The 25466-nt window shown below is 43.5% G+C and overlaps 1 protein-coding gene across 2 annotated transcripts in view; it reads left to right on the top strand.

Annotated features, from left to right (window-relative positions):
• Positions 1–25466, top strand: part of Stk39 (serine/threonine kinase 39) — a 260451-nt gene that overhangs the window by 140095 nt on the left and 94890 nt on the right. For both annotated transcript variants that reach the window (XM_021192061.2, XM_029536818.1), the window contains exons 11-14: positions 16828–16950; positions 17038–17067; positions 22388–22450; positions 24328–24395. In XM_021192061.2, the coding sequence (XP_021047720.1) occupies positions 16828–16950; positions 17038–17067; positions 22388–22450; positions 24328–24395 (284 nt within the window). The remainder of the gene's footprint in view (positions 1–16827; positions 16951–17037; positions 17068–22387; positions 22451–24327; positions 24396–25466) is intronic.

The following is a 25466-nucleotide window of genomic DNA, read 5'->3' as shown; positions in this document are numbered from 1 at the left end:
TCCCCTCCCCTCCTCCTCCCCCTCCCCCTCTCATGTTTACAATGGCAAGTCTTGTATAGCTTTTGAAATTATATGGGCATAAGGTCAAATTTGGATTTCCTGTGATAGATTTTTAGTATATTTCATTAATGTTTTAAAAATGTGTTCTTTGGCCAACTCATTGTCACCTAAAAAATAGTAAAGGTCATTATTCAGTAAAGTTCACCGATTTTATGTAGTTTATGTTAGCTTGTTGTAGTTTTTTATAAGAAACAGATTGTGAGGCTGAGGATGTAATTCAGTGAAGGCTTGTCTAGTATTTGTGGGTTCAGTCTACAAACTCATAAAAAGAGGGGAAGGAAGGGGGATTGTAGTAGGCACAAACCCATGTTGTTAATTTAAATTATATAAAATTTAGTGCCTGATAAGGCATTATAATCGAGTCACCCTGTTATATTAGCAAAAAGGATCATGAGCTGGAAGCTCTCTGAAAATTAGGTTTCAGTGCTAACTAGGCCTATGCGGATGCTCCTCGTTTGAGGAGGTGCACCAGCACTGCACCGTGTCCACTCTGTGCACAGAAATCACCTCCAAAGCAGTCCAAAAGCAAATGAGCCGGTTGACTCTCCACTCCTTGTGGCTTAGTGACTCCACTCTGCAGATGATCATACATGCTCTGGCATGTTCCCCTATGTTCTACTGACCACGGCTGTGGAGTCACTCGCCCCAACACTCAGTCAGCCAACTCAGCGACAGCCGACTTATTACTCTCTCATGCCTCTGAGTGTACAACCCAGCCCCGCCAGGCTCATCTTGAGGCTGGCCCGCTCAAACAACGGAGAGAGAGTTCCTTCTCGAAAATAATACAACAATCATGTTTTAAATAACAGGAAGGGGAGAAAAGGGAAGGAATCGGTAGGAAAAAGCCTGCACCATTTGGTTTATATGGTGGCAGCAGTGAGCTGATGCAGGCTAAGAATGATGGTGGTCCCTTCATGGCCCTTCCTTTCCTTGCAGCAGACATTCTGATTACTGATATGCACAATAAATATAAAGTGTCACATATGTTTGGGAGTCTATAAAATATAGCATTCTAATTTAATATATTTGATAAAAATATTATAATAGGGTAAATTGGGTCATTTTCTTAATATTATTTTACGTGGTGGATTCAGATGCATGGGTTATAATTAACCAAAATATGAAGCACACAATTATCTAGTAGGATTCCATCTTGCAAATCATAAATCAGTAAAGCTCACTTGCACAGTTCATACAAGTACTAAAAACATTCTACAACATGAAGATCACACAGTCCCATATAAATACTAAATTCTTTTCATCCCTTTAGGTCCTTCATAGACTGACTCAGTCAACTATTTTCAAAAAGGAATTCTGTGCTGTACTGGTATTAATCCAAACATTTCATTCATTCATTCACCCCACCACTATGGAATCTTGTTCACTACCCAAAGCACCTGGAGTCTGCCAGCTAGTTCCCCGTGCTGGGGGTCCAGGGTTTCAGTCTTCAGTCTTCAGAACCTCTGTGAAGCCTGTGCAGTAAAAGGATGTGGAGACTCACAGGAGTAGCTGAAAAGTCGAACCCTCTGCAGGAGCAGTGAGGAAAGCTGTGGGCACTCTCAGGGGCCCCAGCTTGGTAGTGGTGTGGGTAGGAATCGGGCAGCTGAAAGGCAGTCAGGATGCAGAGAGCTTGGGCAGCTTCTCAGGAGCTGCTCTGGGTGGCTTTGCATTGCCTGAAGAGGTTTACAGTTGATCAAGATGCAGTGCTTGGTGGCTCTTGTCAATATTGCCTCCGACTAGTGATAGGAAAGCTAGATTAGTAGGGCGAGGTCCCATAGTAGCATGAGCTCAGAAAGGATCATAGAACAATAAACCAATAGCTTGTTCTGTTCTCTTCCCTATAGAGTTTTGGGTACAGTTATATCAGTTACAAGGCTCCCCCCCATATGCTCATTGATTGAGCTATTTGTAAGAGTATAATTCAGATTGTGAATATGAAAATAATATTCCATGGAAGTTTGTCTTCAAACTAAGATGTGTGTCATCAATACTTTAAATCTCATAATGGCATTATACCCTGAATGCTACATTTTATCTCTGTGTGTAGAGATGGGAGAGAATATTCTGGCCTGATGTTATTGTCATCCATTCATTAGCAATATCCATAATGATCTTGACTCTCCAAAATAATCATATTATGCTGCATATCTCAAAGAAAGTAGTTAAGTCTGCAACCCAGTGATTCATTCTCTAAGAAGTTTTGAAGATAAGGATTCAGATTTTTGTTGTGTCCAGAGTAGAATTCAGTATAAATTGGCATTTTTAGAGTACATGTGGAGTTTGAGAACTGAACTAAATATTTCAGACATTTAATGTCATCTACCTGTAAAAGCAGCTGATGCAGTAGGCAGTATCCTTTGAGAGGAGTGGCCTCGACAGTGACTCCAGCAATGACAACTGGGTGCAGTTGGAGTCCTGGTTCAGGAAATGTCTGGAAAGTTCCCCTGTGCTGGTCACTGTTATGCTCAGCTGCCACCTCAGAGAAGGATTCTGATTTCATCCCTTTTATTCCCTGAGGTTTCTATGATACAAAGCAGTTTTGTGTTAAAAACATTGAACAGCAGCATATCTTACAGCGGTTCTCAGCCTGTGGGTCGTGACCCCTTCATAGGTCCCTCCTAAGGCCATTGGAAAACACACATACTTACATTACGATTCATAACACTAACAAAATTAGCAACAAAAAATAATTTTATGGTTGGGAGAGGGGTCACCACAACTTAAGCAACCATGTTAAAGGGTTGCAGCATTAGTAAGATTTAGAATCACTGATTTAATACATGCAACATGTAAAAAAAAATCTGCATGATTTGAAATAAAAAATGTGTGAACCCGAACACTTGGCCTCATGTTTAGCACTTATGAAGATAATACGATTAGTACCTAAAAATGCAAAAGCCGTCTAGGAATTAAAGCTTCTGCCTCACCTATTTTTCTTAGACTAATTAACCCTGTGATTTAGGAACTTTAGCTCTCTATCCCAAGATGATCTTCATATTTTATTGTGAATGTGATTAATCCATAATCTTTCCTTGATAGGTGTTTCTGTACCCAATAAGTTCATAGACGATTAGGTGACTTGAGAAGGGATCCCAGTATAGACTTGAACCTGCCTGCAGAGGAAGATGGCACCCCAAAGATTAGCTGAGGGCAGCATGATAATGTTCTGATCCAATGTTGCCTGATGTGCTAGTTAGTCAGAAGTGGAACGAGGCTGCGCAGTGCGGTTCATGCAGGCTTCATTGAGGTCGTGGCGCTTCTGTTGTTTAGTGTAAGGTAGAAGGAGGCCCTCCTTCTCCAGAAAACATGCATGTGTGTCTCGGGTGGCTAGTCCTGGGAGCTCACGCACAGTTCATGCCATCGTGTGCTAGACTCAGAGGGAAGAGAGACAGCTACAGGGTGGCAGGGATGGGCGGGGACATGAGCAGTGTCCAGACAGGAAGGGTGTACAACTTAGGGTCTTTGGACTTTCTTCCTGCAAACTCAGGGCACTGCGGTGGGAATTTAAACAAGTTCCATCACTGAGCCCACTGTGCACCAGACAGCAGGTGGGTAGGCCATGCCCAGACTCCCAGCTCAAGGGTAGACATTGGGTTTTCTGAATGATCTGGGTCCCTTCTTGCTTTTCCTCTTTATCTGCAGATTGTCTGTGAGGCTTGTATTGGGGTTAGGCAGTCCAAATGTAAGATAGTGGTTTGCACACGTTCTTAGTTCCACTATTGATTGGCAGGTACCATAAACAAATTAGATCCTTTGGGATAAGGTGGACCCACTGGGAAGACTAGATTCACTTTGGGTCTCCCTTTTACCATACACAACTACAGATCCTGGGACTAGGGTTTTTCTCCCACTGTGCTTCATTTTTATTAACCCTATGAGAATATACAACTCTGATTTATTGGATTCTTTTAAAATCAGGAGTTGGTCATATACTGTCTTTGTTGGGAAAAATATGTGAATTAGAATATATGGCTTGCTAGAACCTTTTACAAGGAAATTTATATTATTTATTTCGCTGCTCTACCAGCCTCTCTATAGTAAAGAAATAAATTAAGATAAGTATAATTTATAATGCCTTTCCAATATTGAATTGAAGTGCAGTTGGATGTTACCTCAGAAATAGAAGTTGTGTCTGGGGGATTTTTACAGTGGGGCCTGCATCCTACCTTTTGTTAATGACCAAGAATTAATTTTCCTGATGCTGTAAGAGGCAGGAATCTGGTCCCTGTGGAAGCAATCTGTTGTGTTAGCAATCGGAAAACAATGAAGACCATTTTGTGAAGAACATAGCATCCAATATAGATCTTGCTTGTGTGGGGATAGTATCTTACTTCTTAGGAGAGACCTTAAGATCTGTTATAGATTAAAGATATGGACTATTTGCCCATGTTGGTATACACTAGTTTAAATAAATAAACTGAAGAAAAAAATCATTTTGACTCAGTGAGGATGATTCTAACATAGACTGGTACAGTATTCTGCAAGGGAATCAGTGATGGTTTTTCTGGGTAGGAGAATGATAGTGTGGTGCACTAAGGCATCTCTATTAGAGATGCGTGCTAACATATTCACAGGTGAGATGCTGCAGTGCCTTGAATTTGTTCACCAACAGATGAATGCATAGAGAAAACTATGATTATATATACATAATGGGGTTTTATTTAGCTGCAAAGAAGAACTAAATTATGTAATTTTGGAGAAAATAGGAGGAAATAGAGACAGTGATATCAAGAGAAATAAGCCAGACTCAGAGAGATAAATCACCACATTTCCCTCACGTGAAACCTATATTCCACACATGCATGCCACGAAAGTGAAGGGAATGAATAAGGTGGGATGGGAAGGGGTGAGCGAGTAAGAGGATGTGAGACATACCATTATGAGACCCGACATCTTGGACAAGGAACACACCCTGGTAAAACAGTGTGTCAGAAGTTATGGTTTATAGATAAGTCAGATTGGCAGTATATTAGTAGGAGGGCTAATGCGGTTTGTTATGATAGTTTCACCTTCTCTGCGTCTGTGATTTAAAGTCAAAAGTTACTGTCAAAAGTTTATGTTTAATGTTGTGCCATCAAGAAGAAAAAGTGGACGGCCTGGTCCTATCCAGTCGGTGACACTTAGACGAGACCAGCCACTCTTCCTGCCTGTTAAGGCATAGTGTTTTGCTCCTATGACCCAGTAGTTAAGGGAGGTGCCTCCCTAACTAAGCTGAGTGTCCTGTGTTTAGGGGAGGGTGACACTGTGCCATCCAGGGACATGGGACCTTCTTAGAGGCCTAAGCCTCAAGTGGAACTAGAGATACCGAGATCGCTCACCTCCTGGCAGTCTTCTAACTTAAGCGGATGGATGTGGGGTCTGAGCTTGGGGAGAATGGCCAGTAAGGTGGTTCAGAGAGAGCAGAGTTTAAATAGCAGGCGTGCTTCTGCAGGTTGACCTCATGGTGCAGTCACTGACTTTTCTTACCAGCTCAGACTTGTGCTGGAAACACACCCCTACTCTTTTGAAGCCAAGGTATTCCATCATTGCTGGGTGTAAGCCGGAGTGGGTGCATGCTCCCTGACTACCCTCACATCTGACACCTCTGCCCTTCGCAAACAACAGGCAGCGTCAGTGAGTTGGCTACTAAGGAAAATGAGCTCACTGGAGCAATGTGGACTTGTTTGCTTCTTTGAATTAGCCCCAGCAGGACAGGGTGTTACTGTGTCAGCTCAGAGGCAGATGGGCCCATCTGTTTCCACCTTCAGCTCTGCTGTTACTCATATTTAGAGCTATGCCCTTCCTCACAGGATCTTCAGATGCCCAGAAAATGGCCTGCAGTTATCTTGACAGCAATTGGTACTTTGCGCAAGCAGGTAGAATAAATTAGGCCTCCCAACCACCCTGTTCCGTAGTCTCTGTTAGTCATTTCCTCACAACGAAATGATCTGTCCTGGCAATGGACTGTAGTTCTACAAGGATGTGATTGTGGGCCTTTGAGTCTCAGTGTGATGTTAAGTTGGTCCAGAACTGTCTTGTGTCTTGCATTTTAGTTTAGGATTATTATTTGATTTTATTTATTCATTGGTGACACTGTCCAGTACCTGTGATATAAGTGTTGTGTGTGGTGCTGGTCGCTCACAGAGCTGGGTTCTGTCTCTGCAGCATCTGTTGATGATGTTAGGTCTGTGGATCATGGACTTTGAAGAGCCATGAGTTTGGGGAACTAATAGGGCCTTCTTAATTGCTTGCACCCTAATGTCCCTGCGAGGGTTCTGTGATGGTTTGCTGCTGGGCTTGGACTTTCGTCTCTGGGGGAAAATGTGGGGAATCATGGAGGGAACTTTGATTATAAAACAAAGTTTGTTTGAGCAAATTTTTCTATGGGCACCAGATAAATGAGATTCAACCAGCAAGTATGTATTTAGCTGCCACTAGATACAAATGATTATAGTCCTCAGAGCCTGCTCCTTCTTGGATCCAAATTTTCTTAGAAGCCAGAATATTTTCCCTGTATCTTCATAATTTTGTAACAAATGCCAGCTTAAACAAAAACCAAAGCAAACTCAGAATCCATCATTCTATAGAATAATGTTCTATAATAATGCACAGCTTTTCGGGTCTCTGACAGTGAGAAATTATAAGGCAGACATTAGCAAATGTGAACTTGTGTCACGAATTGCATTTCTTTATTATTTTATAAATTTTATTATAAAAACTTGCAGTTAAGTAAAAACATCAAAAAGATCATCTCTCTGATGCTTTTTTTTTTTTATTACCAAATAAATTACAGTTATTATGTGGTAAAGTGTTTTGTTAATGGTTTCACTTGCTGGAGAAAGCCATTTGCAGTGCCCATGAGTCTCTACTATGGAAGCCACTGTTAGAAATGTTGGAAATCCTGACTTTTTCAGCAATAGATGCCAGTGGAAATAAGTTGATGTTCTTGTTTGTTTTTTTAAGATTTATTTATTTTATGTTTATGAGTACACTGAAGCTGTTGTAGACACACCAGAAGAGGGCATTGGATCCTATTACAGATGGTTGTGAGCCACCATGTGGTTGCTGGGAATTGAACTCAGGACCTCTGGAAGAGCAGTCAGTGCTCCTAACCACTGAGCCATCTTTCTAACCCAATGTTCCTATTTTGACTCCACTGTCATGTCAGGTTTTAGTAGCCTCATTCATTTCATTTCTAATGTGTGAAAAGGGTGGGGTACCCCAGACCACATCACGCTTCACTCCTTGGGAAAGTCAGCCTTTTCCGCTCCTTTTCACTACTACTTACAAAGTGGTGACTTTTTCAAAAGTCTTTTAAAGACATTTTATAAAGGCTTTATAATCTTAATTTTTAAACCCTTTGTTTTTTGACTGGAGTACAAACGCCTGATAAGTAAAGATGGTCTAGTAAGTGCTTCTTCTCCACACTTGATGTCCCTCTAGCGGAGCATTCCTGGGCTACTCCTGCATGGCTCAGCAGTCATCTGATTGATGACCAGAGAGGGACTAGAGAACTCAGAAGTGCTCCGTTTCCCCCCATCTTCTGGGGGTTCCTTGCATCACTATTGCCCTGCCTGTGTGAGAGAGAAATGTGCTGGTCAGCATGAAAGCACCAGATAAGTCTTGTCCAAAGTGTGTCACAGTGACAGGATACTCACAGCTGAAGCCACAACCCTGGACATAACTTTTGAAGCGCAAAGCTGATGTTTTGGAGCTTAGATGATGTTCAGGTTTGCTTCCAAGTTAGTATAGAACTTTGGAGGGAGAGAGAATTTTTATCCCCTGGAACTCCCTGAAGCCCAAAACAGATAGAAGCAGAAGCGCTCCTGTCAATGCAGCAGACCTCCCCACATCCTGTAAATTAAAGGCTTCCAGAAACACGTAGACTTACCTAGACGTTTCTGCATGTGCCACTGTGGTAGTCCTTTGCACATTGATGTACACTCTGGCCTCTGCTAGATTTTTCTGCTGATCATATCTTGATGGTGTGCTTGACCCCTGTAGTTGGCTACACACTGTTCTCTGCTATGGATGTCTGTTGATTTTACAGTCAGAGAATAAGCATGCCTCCACCTGAGCCTCCTAAGCATGACCCCGTTAAGCAGTGCAAGCATCATGTGCTTCTTTTTTTTTTGTTTGTTTTGTTTTGTTTTGTTTTTTGTTTTTTTTGTTTTTTTCGAGACAGGGTTTCTCCGTGTAGCCCTGGCTGTCCTGGAACTCACTTTGTAGACCAGGCTGGCCTCGAACTCAGAAATCCCCCTGCCTCTGCCTCCCAAGTGCTGGGATTAAAGACGTGCGCCACCACGCCCGGCTGCATCATGTGCTTCTAAGAAGCACTGGGCGGCGGCGGCTGCTTGCCACCTCCCATTTCACATGCAGGGGCCCTGCCGTGTGGACCTCGGTGAGGGCTCTAAGACTTGATTCGGGGCTTCCTGGTGGATGTTTACCACCCGAGTGCTTTTTCCTGTCCCCGTCATCTAACCTGGAATCTAAGATGACTAGAGCCGAAGCTGCTTTAGTGTAGTGCTTAGTAATTTTTAGGAAGACACACTTTGGAGTTCATGTACACGAATTAACATAACACAAATTAATTATTTTGGGACCTGGGATATACATTGATTAGTAGGATGCTTGTGTATCAGGTACAAGGTCAGGGGTTCAATCCCTAGTAGTAGCACATACATGAGACAAGGTAGCTCATGCTGATGATCGAGGCAGTGGGATCAGGGGCTCAAGGTCATCTTTTGCTACATGGAAAGTCTGCAGCTGGCCTGAGCTTCACGAGACCTTGTCTCTAATAAAAGGTTTGTGTGTCTATATATTCAGGGTCAGGTTGCTTGGCTGAAATATAATCTCAGGACTGTTTTCTATCTAATGCGTTTCCGGGTTTGGATTTAGTTTCAAGTCCACCAAATTAATACCTTAGGATATGAAAGTATCAGCTCAGGATAGTCCAAGACCAGGTTCTCAGCACAGAGGAGATTTATTTGCCTTAGAAGGACAAAGGGCAGGGAATAAGAGGCAGGAGATAGAGGATGGAGGAGAAGGGGATGAGGGAGAGGGGAGGGGTATTTGTGCTGGGGGGGGGTGCAGCAAAGGACTGCTGCTGGGTAGAGAGGAGATTGGCATGACCCTTAGGAAAATGACAGTTTATTAACGTAAAGGTTATAACCCTGTGTTGGGATGAGGTGTTTAGTATTAATCGGATATGTTAATTAGGTGAGCTTTTGGATTGCTGAAAGTCAATGCTTTGATAGCTGGACCTTGGTGGTCACCTCAGGAGGAGGAAGTGGCCAAATAAGAGAACAGACCTCCGTGTCTAGTTTTAGGAATGTAATCTAACTTCTTTTTTCCTTTTTTTAGCATGACAGAGGGAATTGGGGAGAAGAGCAAGGCTTGTCATGTTCGCTAGGCCCTAGATGGCTACAGTCCTTTCAGGCTCTCTCTCCAGACTGTATCCCTGTCATTAATCAAAGCTCATTCTTGGTGAAAGGTTTACCAAGGCAGCAGTGTTGACTGTTTTCTTTGGACATAGGTTTATTTGAAGCAATGACTAGCCCCCTAATCTTGGTAGGTGTCTTCTCATAGCATGAACCAGTCACCTAAGTTATTGTGGTTCATGTACTTGAGTCACTTCTCATTGTACTCCTTTCTCCGTTCCATTTCCTTAAGGATTCCACTTGGGGACGCTAACAGTTTCTGTCAACAAAAAGCCAGAGGATGCCAACACTGGTATCGCTCTTTTGCTGGGTACCTGCCCTTTGGAAGTCCCAGTAACATGGTTGTAAGATGTAGTAAGTGGCTCAGTCAGGCAGAGCCAGAGAAACAGAACCAGTAGGAGACCCAGAAAGAGAATTATTGCACACACAGAGTGGGCACATTCAACTGTGGGACTGCTGAGGGTAGGCTGAAATCCACAGAGCCGCCTGTCACAGGGGGCAGGCTGGGACCCTGAAGCAGGATAGAAGCTGTGACGGGGACAGTTTCTTCAGAGGAGTCCTGGCCCAGCGTGGAAAGCCTTTTCACTGATTGGGTCAGGCCCAGCCAGTTTATCAAGGGTAATTTCCCTTGATTTGATGGTGGGTTTTAATCACATAGACTCAACACCTTCGATAGCCTCACCTAGATTACCTTTTGATTGAGTGGCTGTGGACTGCGGTGTGCCCAGGTTGACACGAGGGAGTGGGAACCCTAACCTTGTGGCTGTTTCCTGGGAGAATCCTTCTGGCTCCAGCCTGGAGTTGTACTGCCCTCTGGAAACTACAGTAAGCCAGCAGGCTCACTTCCTCAGTTCCCAGCTCTCCTTCTGGAATTGAGTTCGCTCTTAACTTGCTGCAGAACCCAGGCAGCTTCTCCTCTGTGCCAGAGCCAAACATTACTCTCTCCTTTTCCTTTGGCTTTATGAGAAGGGTGTCTTGTCGATTTGAGTTATTTGTCTCACCACGGCCGAGCGTTCCCATTGTTCTTCATTAGCTGCAGTTCCATATCAGCTTGGCACGCATTCCAGCAGAAGCTCGGTTCGCAAAGACAATGGCTGCAAAATTGGATGCTGCTTCCTTTCGTGGCTGGTAGCGGCTGTCATTGTTCTGTGCCACCCTTCCTTGGAGGGATGCCATATAGGGAAATTGATGGGATTAAAGCAGAATAAGAAGTCTAATTACCTCTCTGTTCCGTGCTGCCTCTTTGAAAGAATTCCCTACATTCTCTTTGAAGACGCTGCCCTTTCATGTTGGCTTTGCGAAGTTACAAAATTCGTTTGTCTCTACACGAACAGCAGCATTTATTTATTTTTATTTTTTAATTCTCACAGTAGAACACGCTACAGGTTTATGAGGAAGTTCTGCTAGGTGTCCTTCAGTGTTTGGAACCACCCATTATTAACTTACCAAGGTCTTCCCCAGGCCTTTCTAATCACCTATAGATCCCTCTCAAGTCCTCAGCTCTGCTGTGTTTTAGGCTGTAGAGATTGGGGTGCCAGGTTTTCTCAGGGCAATGCGAGCTGGAGTTTAAAAGGTGTTAATAGGAATCAGTGAGGAGAAGGGCCAAAATTTAGCCGAAGTGGCTTATCTCTGCCTAATAGCAATAAGCTGTTTTTTTCTTCTTGATGTTTTAATGTGCAACAACATGGTCAGATGGAAATAATTTGTAAGTGTGAATTAAAATGGGATTTTTTTTAAACGCAGCGCATCTACAGGTGCAAGAAGCTACTTGAGAAGTAAAGAACGGTCAGGTCTGTCGTCGTCGGGCAGAGTGGGACTTATCAAATGCAACTTGCTCATCTTCAAAGAGTCACAGTGTTCAGAAGGGAAAAGGGAATTGAATGAATTCCTTATCAGTCCTTACCTTGATTATTCCTTTTGTGTGCCACGTGGCCATAAATACAGTGGCTTCAGACAGCAGCAGTTCTTTTTAGAGATCTCCTGTTTTTCAAGGGTCAGGAATTAGGGAAAGCCTCGGCGTGTTGCTGTCTGGCCTAGTAGAGCTGCAGTTACATGGGCTTCCAGAAGCTGTTTGGTAGCCAGAACCTGCAGAACACATAGGATGCTTGTGTGGTTCCTGAGCACCTAGGCCACAGTGTTCACGTGACTACAGTGAAGTTCCATGACTGAACATATAGGGTATATAGCCACATTGTTGTTTTTTTCTGACCTAGGATTAGCAGCCCCGAGTTCTCGAGTCTGCTTTGTTCTGTCATCCCTGAGAGATGCACTGACTCAGTCAGGTTCAGGCAAAGGTGCTGGACTCCAGTTAGGTTACCACGGCTGCCCGTGAACTCATAACCCACATAGGCCTCCAGGTACCCGTCTTCCTGACATAGCCTCCTGAGTATCTGAGAACACGGACAGATAGGTCAGGTCAAAGTATGTGTCATGCACGTGTAAGCAAGCTAGCAGAGGCAAGCAAGAATGCAATTTGTAGATACCCCGGCTATGGTGTGTCTAAAGGGATGGAGTGGAGAGTAAGTCCTGAAAAATGTATTGTCAGGGCAGAATCTCAAGAGGTTTGAATGTTAAATGCCTGGAGTTGTCCTGTAGGTCAGAGTGAGAAAGTAAGTGCGTACTGCTCGACAGATATGAAGGCTACACTGAGGGAGGAGCCAGAAGCTTGGAGATGAGCTAGCATTGTGTTTATCGGGAGAGGCAGCACCAGTGTTGAAGGGCACGGTGGTGGCAGTGCATTGTGGTGGGGAAGAGGTAAAAGCTGCAAAATGAGCTGCTTGATAGACTTGGCTGTGAGGAAGAATTAATTCCATTAATAATATCGCCTTTCAGGTCTTGGGTGTTTATCATGAGGCAGGCGTCCTGCTGACAGCTTTAGCTGATCATGCCCTTCCGCTGTTGTGATGGACATGGCTGACGGGAGGGAAAATCTAGAGGTGTTAACTCAGATAACATTGGAGAACTGTCGGAATGAGGCTGCTCATAGAGTACTCTGAAATTTAGTTTTCAGGCCTTGCTGAGGTGTTTATATCCAGCCATGGACTTGGACATCAAAACTAAGACGTGCCGTGCTCCAAAGTCATCCTTCAGGATGGAAAGGGTGGCTGTGGAGGAGGCCAGTGGACTCAGAGTCACACTATTTTGTGACAGTGCATAGTGGGGAGAAGCAGCTATGTTTATGGCTAAGACAGAACAGAGAGCAGACACAGGCAGAGGCGGATAAACGATGGAGTGCAAACAGCATGAACACAGAATTGAGAGCTTGAGGTAAAAGAATGGGTGTCGCCATGCCTGCAAGATGGCTGGGAGTTGGATGTTCAGGCTGACCCAGCCAGCCTTCTCAGTGCCGTGCTAAGTAGACTGGACCAGCCACCCAGAGGAGAAGAGTGTGAGGCATGAGGTGTGAGGTGTGAGGCAGTGCCAGCGAGGAGAGTCAACCTAGGCACCAGGCTGTGTGTGGTGGCAGGCAGGAGAAGACAGAGCTGGAGGGGCCCTGGAGGCCAGGCAGCACATTCAGGACAGAGATACATGCCGGGAGAGCTGATGCCAAGGGTTGAGCCCCACAGACAGTGAAATGCTTACTGCTGAAACCCTACCACATCTCATTTTGTTTGCTAATTTTTGATAACTTAGAAGGCTTTTTGTTTGCTTGGCATTGCCTCAAGTATGTTAAAAACAGCAATTAATTAGAAACAACTTTAATGCTTCTTGTTAGTAGAGCGACTAAAAATAGAAATATGTTTGTGCTGCTTTCTGCTGTTCAGGGGAGCTTGGGGGAAGGGGGCGGCCGAGTTGACTAGTCCCCTATGACTCGGGAGCAGGGCAGGGTCTGGCACATGGTAGGTCTGCAGGGGAAGAGAAGCTGAGTTTAGGCTTCTCAATAATGGTGAAAATGATTCCAAGGAGGGTCCGAGACCCAGCGTCCTGAGGGTTGTGTGGCAGCGGCAGGTGTTGATGGTGGTCGATCAGTGGCTGGGTGTGCCCGCTGGACCACGTTCTTCTTTTGCTCAGCAGTGTGCTAGAGCAATGTACATCCATTTCCGTGGTCAAAGGCTATGGATAACAGGCCTCTCTCTTGGCTCCCTTGGCTCCTCTCTCTTGGTTCCTTATCTGTCCTGGTCTGAAATCAGGGGCTGTGTAGAAAGTCATACTTAAAAGATGCCATGGGAACCTTCAGAGCATGCTGGCCACTTGTCCCACCATGCTGCCTTCTTTTGTCTGCTGCTGTATCAAATATTTGTGCTGGACCCCTGCCCAGTGGCCACGAGAACTGGCCAGTGAGCACCACTGTTCCTCTGTCTGTTTTCTGTCCCAGCCCTCGCCCTAGTGGGAAGTTGGAGCTATGGTTCCTTTCTGTAATGAATTGTAGTCATCAAAAGAGAGATGGAAATAAAGGCTCCCCTCCCCCAAATCTTTTCATATTCCTAAGTCAGAAGGTCACTTGTAAAATATGGGAAATGTAGGTGCTTTGACTCTGTGAGTTAAAAGTTGTGGCTTTGCTCTCATAAACTCCCTCCAAGGATGTAACTTCGTGCAATTGATTTTTCTTCTCTTTACCGTTGTCACTGTCACATAAACACAACATGAAACCCGGCTTTCAATTTTTGCTGCAGTTTTATCCTTAGGAGTGAGCTGAGGACCCAGGCACAAACTTGGGTTTTTATTCTTGGCACTGTTAAGTCTATATTTTCCTTGGTAAGTTTTGGGACGTTCTTGGTTCTGATGAAGTTACTGTATATACTTACTAGTTTGTTCGACCAGCAGCTGGTTAAAGGCCCATCCTATCACATCTCTCAATAGCCAGGGCTATAATCCTCGACATTGTGTTTTATCGTTTTCTCTTTCAGCAAATAAAAGCTAAGAGGGAAGCAGCCAGGGTTCTGCAGTAAAGCAGACACAGAGGGGAGAGGTATCATGTTCTTGGCAGTGGGATTCTGCTTGTAGATCAGAAGCTGACAGATCGCAGGAAGGCAGTGCTTGGGGGAATAAGGCATGGTCTGTGTCTCGGGGCACGAGTCTGGGCTATTTACAGGATGAAGGAGGTGCATTATGTCTCATTTAATAGAGAATATTAAATTTATCAATGATCCTTGGTTTCTGCAACTTTTCATAAAGATGGAGTTTTATTTTGTTTTTTGTCTACGATTTTATTTGCTTTCTCACTTCTTAGCTGAAAGGCTTTCAGCTTTATAATTGTTACAGCTCTAAATCCCTTTCTTTTAAATGTAGTCATTAACAAATACCCCTCATCATGACTAGTGTTGCCAAAGAAATTAATTGTATATGTCAGTAGAGAATTATTTCCTCTTCCCTTACCCATTTCTTGATAGTTTGGAAATGAGCAATCTGTTCTAAAAATCCTTAAGTGCATTTCAGCATCTATTTCTGTAGTACTTTGCCAGCATCTATAAGAACCATTAAAATGGCTAACATTATAATAGGGTTTTTGCTGCAATTCAAAATCCAAGTGGGAGAAAACAACTATGCTAAGCACACAGGGACGCATTGAGTATCTTAAAGGTGACGTTTTGGTTTTTGGAGTGCTAAAAATGACTGCATCCTTCAAAAGTTAGATTATGAGGTACTTTTAAAGTCTTTTGAAATTTTTTTTTTCTGTTGGAGCTCAAATATTTATGAACAGGCAGTCAGAGTTACTTTCAAAGATGATACATGATAATGCAGCCCACCTCCGAGCATGTGCTATTCATGTCTTCCTGTTAATAGGACATGAACACTACTTGACTTTAAAGCTATCAGTGTTTCTCTTTTGTTTAACAACATGCCTGTGATATGGCTCAGTGGTTTCTATTGCAGAATAGTAGTCTTCATCACATTGCAGACGTGTGTGTGTGTGCGTGTGTGTGCGTGTGCGTGTGCGTGTGTNTGTGTGTGTGTGTGTGTGTGTAGGATAGAAGACAGTTAATGGGTGACATTTCTTAAATAATGCCCGCCTTTCCTTTTTAAACACAGGATCCTCTACTGGCCTGGAACTACCAAGATTAGGTTAGGCTGCCTCCCCAACGAATCTCAGGGATCTGTCTACGTCTCTTTCTCTCCTCAGCACTGAAGTTGTGCCCACCCAGAGCTCTGTTTACGTGGGGTCTGGGGATTGAACCTAGGTCTTTGTGACTGCAAGACAGGAACAATTCCCATCCAGGTCTCTCCCCAATCCATGGACTTCCCATATCATAGACTTTCAAAGTCTTCACAGCACATTCTCTAGACAGCTTCTTTCTGATTTCAGTTACATGGCAGGGGAGTTGGGGAGGCGGGGAGGCAGGATGAGAGTCTGAGGCTTTGTTTGTTCCTTTGATTTTTTTTTCCCCCCCTGACAGCTGCTTTTCCTTGGGTTGCTTTCTGGGCCTTCATCTCCTCGTTTGTGAAATGAAGGGGTTGAGCGCAAGGTCTCTACGGCGCTCTTCCACTTGAAGCTCCTCGGAATCAGTGGCCCGCCTGTTATCTGTTCACATGATGCTCAGCTGTTGCGCGGCTTTGCCAAATTACGTCTCAAATTACTGTAGACAGCAGTCTATTCTCCACTGTCCTCTCCTTGTAAAAGCTTTTCCTTACCCGCCACAGCACACTTGAAAGCATGCCCTATGGTTGATACGACGCACTGACATCCTGTGTCCCCAAATGCAGTAACACAGGAAGCCTGATGTCCAAGTTGAGGATGAAGATGCTGTGCGTGTCATCTCGAAAGTGGCAAATGTGCTGAGACGTGTGTCAGGGCTAGTCTAATGTTGTCTTGTTTTGCTCAAGTAGGTTGAACAGAATCCTGGGGATACAAGCTTAATGTCAGGCTCTGAAAAAGAGCAGTGGGAACGGATTTGCTCTGTGGATATAAGGTTTTAGACTGCCGATACTCTGGCTCTCAATGCGGTTCATCAGGTGCCCAGATTTCTCTGCTTCTGCACAGTCCATCCGCATGCAGTCAACCACTCGGGAGCCTTCCCATGGGCAATTTTGAAACGTGGCACATGACTGTGTGGGATTACTAAGTTTCTAGCTTAAGTAAAAGTGAAAAATGCAGTCTTTTTTTTTTTTTTTTTTTTTTAATGGTTCACATGCTTGGTATTCTTTAAAATGTTTTTTTGTTCTATATGTGATACTAATGCGTTTCAAGACAGTATTTTTGGAAGGATGTTGAGGGTGGGAGTCTAAGGCGCATTATCTTTTGGTGTGTTAGCTTCCAGTTATCTGTGGATTGAGAACCTCTTGGGTTACCTTTCAGAGTCATGTGTGTGTGTGTGTGTGTGTGTGTGTGTGAATACTGATAACCTCAGTAGCAATACCAATGAGTGCTTTGCCCATCCGACCCGTGAAAGTGTGGCTTATTTTGATGCAGGTGAGGCGAGTTCCTGGGTCGAGCGGTCACCTCCATAAGACTGAAGACGGCGACTGGGAGTGGAGCGATGACGAGATGGATGAGAAGAGCGAGGAGGGGAAGGCGGCTGCCTCCCAAGAGAAGGTAACCGCCCTTGGCCACCACTGGCTGTCTTGTATAGTGGCTCTGTGGGATTTCATGGATTTTAATGGACATATCCTTGTTTTGCAGTCACGAAGAGTAAAAGAAGAGAACCCAGAGGTGAGGAGCTGTGGTTATGTATGTATGTATGTATGCATGCATGTATGTATGCATGTATGTGTGTATCTGCATATTTATTTATTCGCTCTTTAGTCCCCCATTGTGGCGGCAACGTTTGATCCATTTGGGAGACGGTGCTCAAAATCTCATAGAGTAGGAGAGAAAGGTAAAGCACATAGATTTTATGGCTTGGATTCTGTCTGAGTTACCTTGGCCTAAGTAGAGTGTGGCAAATGACTCCAGTCTGTGAGCCTCTGCTCTTCCCAATGGGATGGATTGATCATGGTGCTTATGAGGTAGCCACAAAGACTGGTAGCTTTGGACACACGCAGAAGAATCCTTGGCCCTCACAGTGAGATAATTATTTCTAGCTTGTAGTGTTATACCATTTGGAAAATACTGAAAGCATATAGGTAAAATTTGCCTTATACTCTAATTTATAAAAAAGAGAGCCGGTGGAATGTATGCTTCTTGCCCTTTCCATGCGCTGGGTGAATTAGAGGTAAGTGAGAAACACTCTGAGGACCGGTCATCTTTTGGCTGAGATCTCTTAATTTTTACTTACTTCCTCCATATGATTAATTATCCTAATGCCTGGTGATGATTACAGCATGCTAATTCTCATAGAGGAAATTTGAGATTATTTAAATAGCTCCCAGCGTCTCCCAGTCAGTAATTAATACCTACCTTCCTAAGGCCTCATTACAGAACTGGAAAACTGTGGCCTAGAAATGATACCTATCCAAACGTCTTCCTTTTATTTTTTTAATTAGCAGACATTTCCTTTTGATTAAGTGAAGTCCACCTTACCTTGGGTTTGAAGTCTCAGGGCTGGCTGTGCTTTTAGCTGAGCAGTTGCAGAGCCACAGGCCACACTGTGCCCTGGCCCCTAGAGCTCCCTGCTCTTTTCATCTCCCCGGTGGAGAGAGGTTCCTGCTGTGCTTTCTCAGGTCCCTGCCTACCAATATTGGTTCTCTTTTGGATCCCACCTTCTCCCTGCTTGTTCTTTGAACTACTCTCTCTATTTCATACTACTTTGCTCAGGGACATTGTTCTCTATGGGAAGAATACCACGGAGCCCCCCCCCCCCCCCGCAGTGGGACATCCTGGGGTAATGCTGTATGGGGATTATAGAACAATTGTACGTAGCGGTCACGAACTCTACCCTCTCTTGCCTATGTTCCCATTGTGCCTAGAGCAGAGCACAAAGTTGAGGGCTTTTCATTTGCATCTAATTGTCTCTGATGAAAGGGGTAAGTTGTGCATAGATGCAGAGCAAGTGAACATGCTTCCACACACTGTTGTTGACTCAATAAGTGTTGTGGTCCAGTCACCTTTGGCTAAAAAATGATGGCAGTATTTTATTTATGCGCATGTCCCCTTTGCATACAGAATTTACTGTTTCTGTTAGCTGGTAACACGGACACCCAGGCACTAGAATAAAAGCGCATCAGAGAGGTATGACTAGGCTACAATATTTATATGGCCAGAGAAGGAATAAACGATCACAAGGCCTTAGGTAGTTGATGTGAAGTTCAGCAACAGCAGCCCTAGTACCACTGTGTGGACAGAGCGAGGTGTGGTGTTTTATGAGTCCTTTGCTTGTGAGAGGCCGTGTGCCATCCTTCGTAGGCTAAGGAGCATGTGCAGGCATGACAGCACCTGTTGGAGATTGGTCAAGAAGGTCTGAGTAGGTATTTGTCTGTGGGGCACCCAGGGAAAGGTAGTCCTTAGGCCAAATTTGGAGGTTCTACCTTGGAGAGAATTTCCAGTATGAATTTTTTAAGCTTTCAGAGTTCAGCTGGTTCGCTCGAAACTCATAGCCCAGCACTTTGAAAAATTGGCCCAGTTTGAAAATTATGTTCTTCTGGGAAGCTTACCCACCAGTAATTAATAATTTGCAGCAAATGGATAATTGCCCTCCTCTATTTATCATCTTATTCTACTTGGAGACAGAAGTCCACGGAGACCAACGTTCATTAACAACAATACTAATATTAGAACTAGGGAGAATTAATTGATCAAACGCTGAGCCCATACCTCATGTCTGTGTGGAATGGTGTTAGAAACCATGGGGATTTATGCACCAAGAGGAGAATGGCTGCTTCCTGGGGAGCCTTTCATCTCTGTGGAAGGGTTTGGAGGGAGGCCTGGCTAAGGACTCAAGCTTTTAGGTAGTGTTGCCTAGCTCATAAATTGTACTAAAAATTTCTAGTTGTTACCCACTGTTGATTTGTGTGTGTGTGTTTTCTTTTTTCTTTTCTTTTCTTTCCTTTTTTTTTTTTTTCCCGAGACAGGGTTTCTCTGTATAGCCCTGGATGCCCTGGATGCCCTGGAACTGACTTTGTAGACCAGGCTGGCCTCGAACTCAGAAATCCACCTGCCTCTGCCTCCCGAGTGCTGGGATTTAAGGCGTGCACTGCTTGGCTTTGGCTTTGAGTTTTCTTTTGGGAAGTGGTTTGGGATTTCTTTTTGTCAGATTCGGAAGTAGCTGTTACATGACTCTGGTCATTTTTGCTTCACTCTCGTAATGTTCTCCGTGACAAATGAAGCTGACTTTATTTAAACCTGGTTCCCATTGGTTTCCGTTAACTGAGGAAGCGGTCAGCAGGCTTTCACTTAAACAGTTCCCTTTAAAAGCCAAGTCGGGTAAAAGACTTGCTGCCCTGCCTCCAAGCACAGCAGGCAAAACCTTGATTCTTAGGTTCAGCCAGGAGAGTTGATTTTCTTTTCTAGTTTAGGGTTAGGTCTAGGCAACTCTGATTTTTAACTTCTGATTAGTGGCTAGGGTCTAGACAACTGACTAGGAAAACTGCAGAAGTCACTCTGAATCCAGATGTGCAGAATGACATCCCTGAATGAGTGAATGAATAAATAAACAAATAAATAATAAAAGAAGGAAGCTGAAATCTTTCAGAAATCATCTGAAAAATTGCCCTTGACTTAAGCTAAGCAGATCCCACAAGTTGAAGGGCTTTGCTCTCCTGTGTCTAGGATAATTAGGAAAATCTCTGTTCGCTGGCTCTCGGATACTATTCTCATTAGAGAAGTATTTCAGTACGGATTTAGACTGAATTAATTTTTACCAGGTTTAACTAAAGATTAAACACATGTGAAGATTGCATTTATTTTCTGTTGCTTGATGAGTTTTTTTTAACCTGCCACTAGCTTTTAATACCATCCCGATGAAAGGTGTTTCTCTATTGCTTAGCAGCTCCAGACATGTTTGTTTTCTATCTCTGTAGAGGCAGAGAAAGGCCTCATTTCTTCCTGAATGTGTTACGCTGACCTCTGTCTCTCACAGGCTGCTCAGCCTGGGCTGCAGCTGCTGCAGTGCAGTGCAGGTGACTGCCCTTCAGAGTACTTGTGACTAAAGCGAGATGTGTGATCAGAAATCTGTGATTCCAAACATCAGCCTTCTGCTATAGAATAATTTTCAGTTCCTACAAATGCTGCAGAGATAGTGGACTCCTCCCCCAGTTTCTCCCTGTGTCAAATTCTTACATAATCTGGGCATATTTATCAAAACTCAAAAATGGATTCTGCTACATTATTACCAGCTAAGTTTCAGAATTCTTAATAGATTTTACTAATCTGTCCACTAGTGCCCGTCTTCTGCTCGAGTGGGTTGCAAACCAACACAACACATTGCGTTTTCTTACAGTGTTATTAAAAATAGAAAGAGAGCAGATAAGGCCCCGCTTTGAGGACTTGGGAACCAGGCAGTGCCTCTTTTCCCCTGTGCGCCTCTGAAGCGGTTGCATCTTTTACCAGGTCTGAGGTCCCTGTCAGAGTCTGTGTCCGGAGTTATAGCCATCATTCATTTCTAGTTTTCCTTCTTTCTTCCTGTCAAAATGCATACCCACTCAAGGACTTCTTCTTGTACCAAATTGTTTAGACCGAAAGCAATCTGGTACAGTTTCAATACTGTGAAAGGGTGACTACTGCTACTAATCCTGTCAGCTTTCTTGTGGGGTTTCAGTTTAATGGAGTTTTGTAGCTATGGCTTAATTTCATAGAGTTACCCACAGTGGTGACAGTCAGAACTGCACGTGATTGTTAGTGAGTATACTTTGTATGGGAGCGCTTTCTCTTACCTTGAGCACCCGTGCATGTTTGGAGGGGTCATGTGTCCCGCGCTAGAAGTGGGTGCTTCATGACATGCGGTGTTCTACCTACGCGGGAAGTTGCAAGGTGTGTGGTCCTTCTATCCAGTCACCTGACTGGCTCTCCATCCTGTGCTGGCCCAGGAGCAAGGGGTCAGGGAAGGAGGGGGCAGATTGGGGATCAGCCTGTGTGACTCTTCGGAGGGGTTCAGGTTGAGGGCTGCTAAGTGCTCAGAGATTTATTGTGTTTCTAAGAGTCATTTTTCACGAACATGTTGTTATACAACTTTTCAAAAACAAAGCAGAATTAAATTCTATTATGGTGACATACCAACAACTCTTTCCACTGTCACTAATGTTGCCTTTCCATACATGTGTCCTGTTCATCCAGTTGCCCACCTTAACTCTTCCATGCATTTCAGAGTAATCCAGAGGCATTAATATTACTTAAGTAAATAGTGACTAACAATTAATAACACTTCTCACCATCACTTCAGTTTGAATGAAGTTCTTTTGGAGTGAACTCAGAAAGCAAGAATTTTATACCCTTAGACTTGAAAAATGCTTGCTTGAAGATTTCTGCTGATTTTTAGTATTGATAATAAATTAGAAATAAGATCTCTACCCTTCGTTTTCATTGCTGTTTCTCTTTGAGTGTGGTAGGATTTGTTGTCGTTGTTGTTGTTGACTCTCTCAAGTTTATGCCTCAGGGTAGTGATCACAAAAGCAGAGCTTGAGGCGGAAATACCTTAGGACCAGACTAGAAATCTTGAGTGAAAAGTTTCACTCTTGCGGTTCCTTTAGAAAAATGATTCTGTTGTTGTTTTTCCACCATATTTACTTGTCCAAGCAACAGTGAAAAATTATTCTTAAGTAATGATGTAAAAAGCAGGTTTTGCTCACTCTTCATATCTTTTCATTAAGGCCCCCTTAACATTAGAGGGAATGATAGTATGAGATCAAGTTATTCTTTTAAAGCATGCATGGAGTATTTATTGCATATATTCTCCCCTTTCTCCATGAGATTCTGAATGCCAGAACAAGCAGGCCTTGTAGTCTAAGGGTGACCAGCAGCAGGTGCGCCATTCTTTATCTAGATGTTGTTGCCTAAAGTCTTCTATAAGTATCATCTCTGATGATCACAATGTAATGTCCCAGTCACTAACATCTCCCTTTGGCTTCCTTGCTTGTCATAACACTGTTTTTCTTAACAGATTTCGGTGAATGCTGGTGGCATCCCTGAGCAAATACAGTCCCTCTCTGTGCACGACTCTCAGGTTGGTTCCCCTGCCAGTTATTTTTATTTGGAATGCTTTGTAGACAACTCCATAGAGAAGACAACTTCATCGAGTTTTAGACAGATTGTCAACTTCAGGGTAGTGCTCCCCAAATCAGGGGCTTATAAAAGCAACAATAGAAACCATTTCCTTAAGCAGCTATGGAGAAAGAGAACATCACCACTCTCAGCCATCCTTTACAAGATGCTCAGCCCTAAATAACAGACATTGGAGAAGGAATAGATTACCCAGGTGCCTCTGGAATCACCGGTACTGTGGGCATTAAGCAAAGAGAAGAAAATGATTAAGTCGACTTTGCTTTAGCCATCAAACACTGTGGTTAATTGATACTTTCCTCCCTTGTTTTTGATTGGATTTCTATAACCTCTCCTGATGATTCTTTTATCATTGAGTTTTATGTGCCAATTGATCTCTACAACTCATCTTATTAAAATAACAGTCCAGTGACTGTGCAGTGCACATATGATGCGTACTTAGAACGTGTATGACAGGAGCCCGTGCTGTGGTTGTGTTGGGTGGTGAAGCCATCTCGGGAAAGGTATGGACACAGAGCCCCAGGACTGGCCCAAGTGTTTTGCTATATAATCATACGCTGCTTATATGTCTTCCTGCTTTACCTGCTTCTGTATTTTATGGGGCAGCTGTGAATTGAGGAAGTGTTTAGACAGAGGGGCTCCATGACTACAGGAATCCTCTCTGAGGTCTGATTGCTCCTCCTTGTCTTTTACAGCTGCAGAAAGACATGCAGAGGTTAAGTGGTTTGTGCAAGGCCATATTGCTAGCTACCCAGAAGCAGAAGTGGGATCCACTTTCAGTCTTTACACTCTGATCATCCAACTCAGTCAAAAGCTCTGAGTTAACCAGAGGGTTAGCCTCCGCATAAAAGACAAATTAGGAGGAAGAATGGGTCCAAAAGCAAAGGAAGCAAACAGGGAAAAGGGACTGCATCGATTAATGTTTTATGTTAATTTCATGGCTCACTTTTACACCTCTTACTTTCCCAGCAGCCTTTTGAGAGAGGTGGGATAAACGGAGCAACAGGCTCTGAGATTACCTGCCCACGACTGTACAGCAGGTTGCCAGCAGAGCCAAGTTTTACCTGAAATCTTTTATTTTCCTACTTCAACAAGGAGGTCTGATCCAGCCTGGGTATTCACAGGAATAGTCTGTGTCATAGAGGCATCCATGATGGATGGTCTGTAGCAGGATGATAGGTGAGACGTGTAGGGAGAAAGAACGTTGATTAATCTGTCCTCACCCCTGATGCTTATGTTTAATGTACCTAAGTCATCCCATCCCATCCCACCCCCATCACATACAGTCTGGGGATAGAACCTAACGCTTTATACATGATGGGCAAGTATTCTGCCACTGAGCCACATCCCCAGCTCTTGCCTTTTTGAGACAAGTTCTTGGTATGTAGCCTAAGCTGTACTTAAATTTGCAATTCTGCTTCCATAGCCTGAATGCTGGACTTACAAGTGTCACAACCATCCCTGGCAAGGTTCCTTACCTTTGTGTATCTCCAAGGTCCAGTGCATGTTGGCTCTGCGCTCTGGACCAAAAAAGTGCCACTTTAGATGGATGGCCTTAATTTGGACAAGATGCAGCGGTGTTGAGCACAGAATCCACCCTATGACTGAGGCTGTCTGTATGGAACATTCACACCCACAGTATGATGTTAATTAAGCATCTTTCTGATCCTCTAAAAAAGGTTTTGGGAAACCATAAAAGACCTTCAGGGATAAGCACTAATCTTGAAGTTTTCAGAAAGGACTGTAGGAACCAAAAGATGTTGAGATTGTATTTATCCTTTTCCCAATAAAGCTTACAACACTGTTGTTTTCTTTTCAAAGGGCCAACCAAATGCTAATGAAGACTACAGAGAAGGTCCTTGTGCAGTCAACCTTGTATTAAGATTAAGGTAAATAACATTATTTTGCATCCTTTTTTTCTCTACAATATTCTGACCTCCTCCTTTAACTTTTCATAATATTAGGATAAGATGAAATTGCTAACTTACTTGATTTTCCCAAACAACAATGTATGTTACATTCCTGGAACTGGTTATTCTCCTTTCATTGCTTGCAAAACGATTAATAAGAGAAACGCCATTTGAAAGCATCTGTGGGCTCTATATACACTTCATTACATTTTTTTTCTCCTTGCTTTTTTTAATCTTTTTTTTTTTCTTTTTTCTTTTTAACAATGTAAGATCACAGTAAGAGATTTTTAATGAGTCTCTTTCACACTCTGGCAGTCAGTTTCTGACAGAAATAAACCATGCTTGTACTACAAGTTGCCTGTTCGGAACATTTTTCAGAGGCAGGTTTGATCAGCCACTGTGGAGAAATGACAGATATATTTTGAAAGCACTTTCAATCTTCTAGGAAATGGATACAAATATGGCGCCTGACACTCCCCAGCCTCTCGAATGAAAGCTGTTTCTATTTTAAGACTTTTTTCAACTTAAAGGTCTGTTCTTGCAGATGTTCTTTGTTAAGGATACAGTACCTCGAGAGGAAGGAAAATTGGGTAAACTTAATTGCAGCTAGCCTACTTTGCCAGGTCAGTCAGGATGCTATCACATTTCTGAAGGTATAAAGGGGAATCATGGGTTCTCCTGACAGGATTACACTTAAAGCTTTTGTGGTTAGTGGGCATATTCACATCTGTGACTGGGAAAAGTGGGTCTACAGCAAGGCCAAGGTTGGATTCCAACTCACGGAGTTATCAGAGTCCATAGGAAGAGATTGCCATTGCTGTGCATACCCCTTCCTTCTTACAGGTGTGCAGACTCTGCAGCATGTTTATACATACCTTCTCGGGCACGCCACAGGAGTACTTGGTGACATTTAAGTTAGAGTGGATGTAGAAACCAAAGAACGTATTACAATGCAATAGCTTTGAGGAATATGTACAATTAGTGACTTTAGCCATTGCTGAAGAATGAAATAGGTCATTTCATGTTCTTGCCTTTCGAACCAGAGTAGAG

Source organism: Mus pahari, chromosome 3 (assembly GCF_900095145.1).
Source record: "Mus pahari chromosome 3, PAHARI_EIJ_v1.1, whole genome shotgun sequence".
In the NCBI taxonomy this organism is placed as follows: domain Eukaryota; kingdom Metazoa; phylum Chordata; class Mammalia; order Rodentia; family Muridae; genus Mus; species Mus pahari.
The sequence above is the reverse complement of the archived record's forward strand: the minus strand, read 5'-3'. Positions and strand labels throughout refer to the sequence as shown.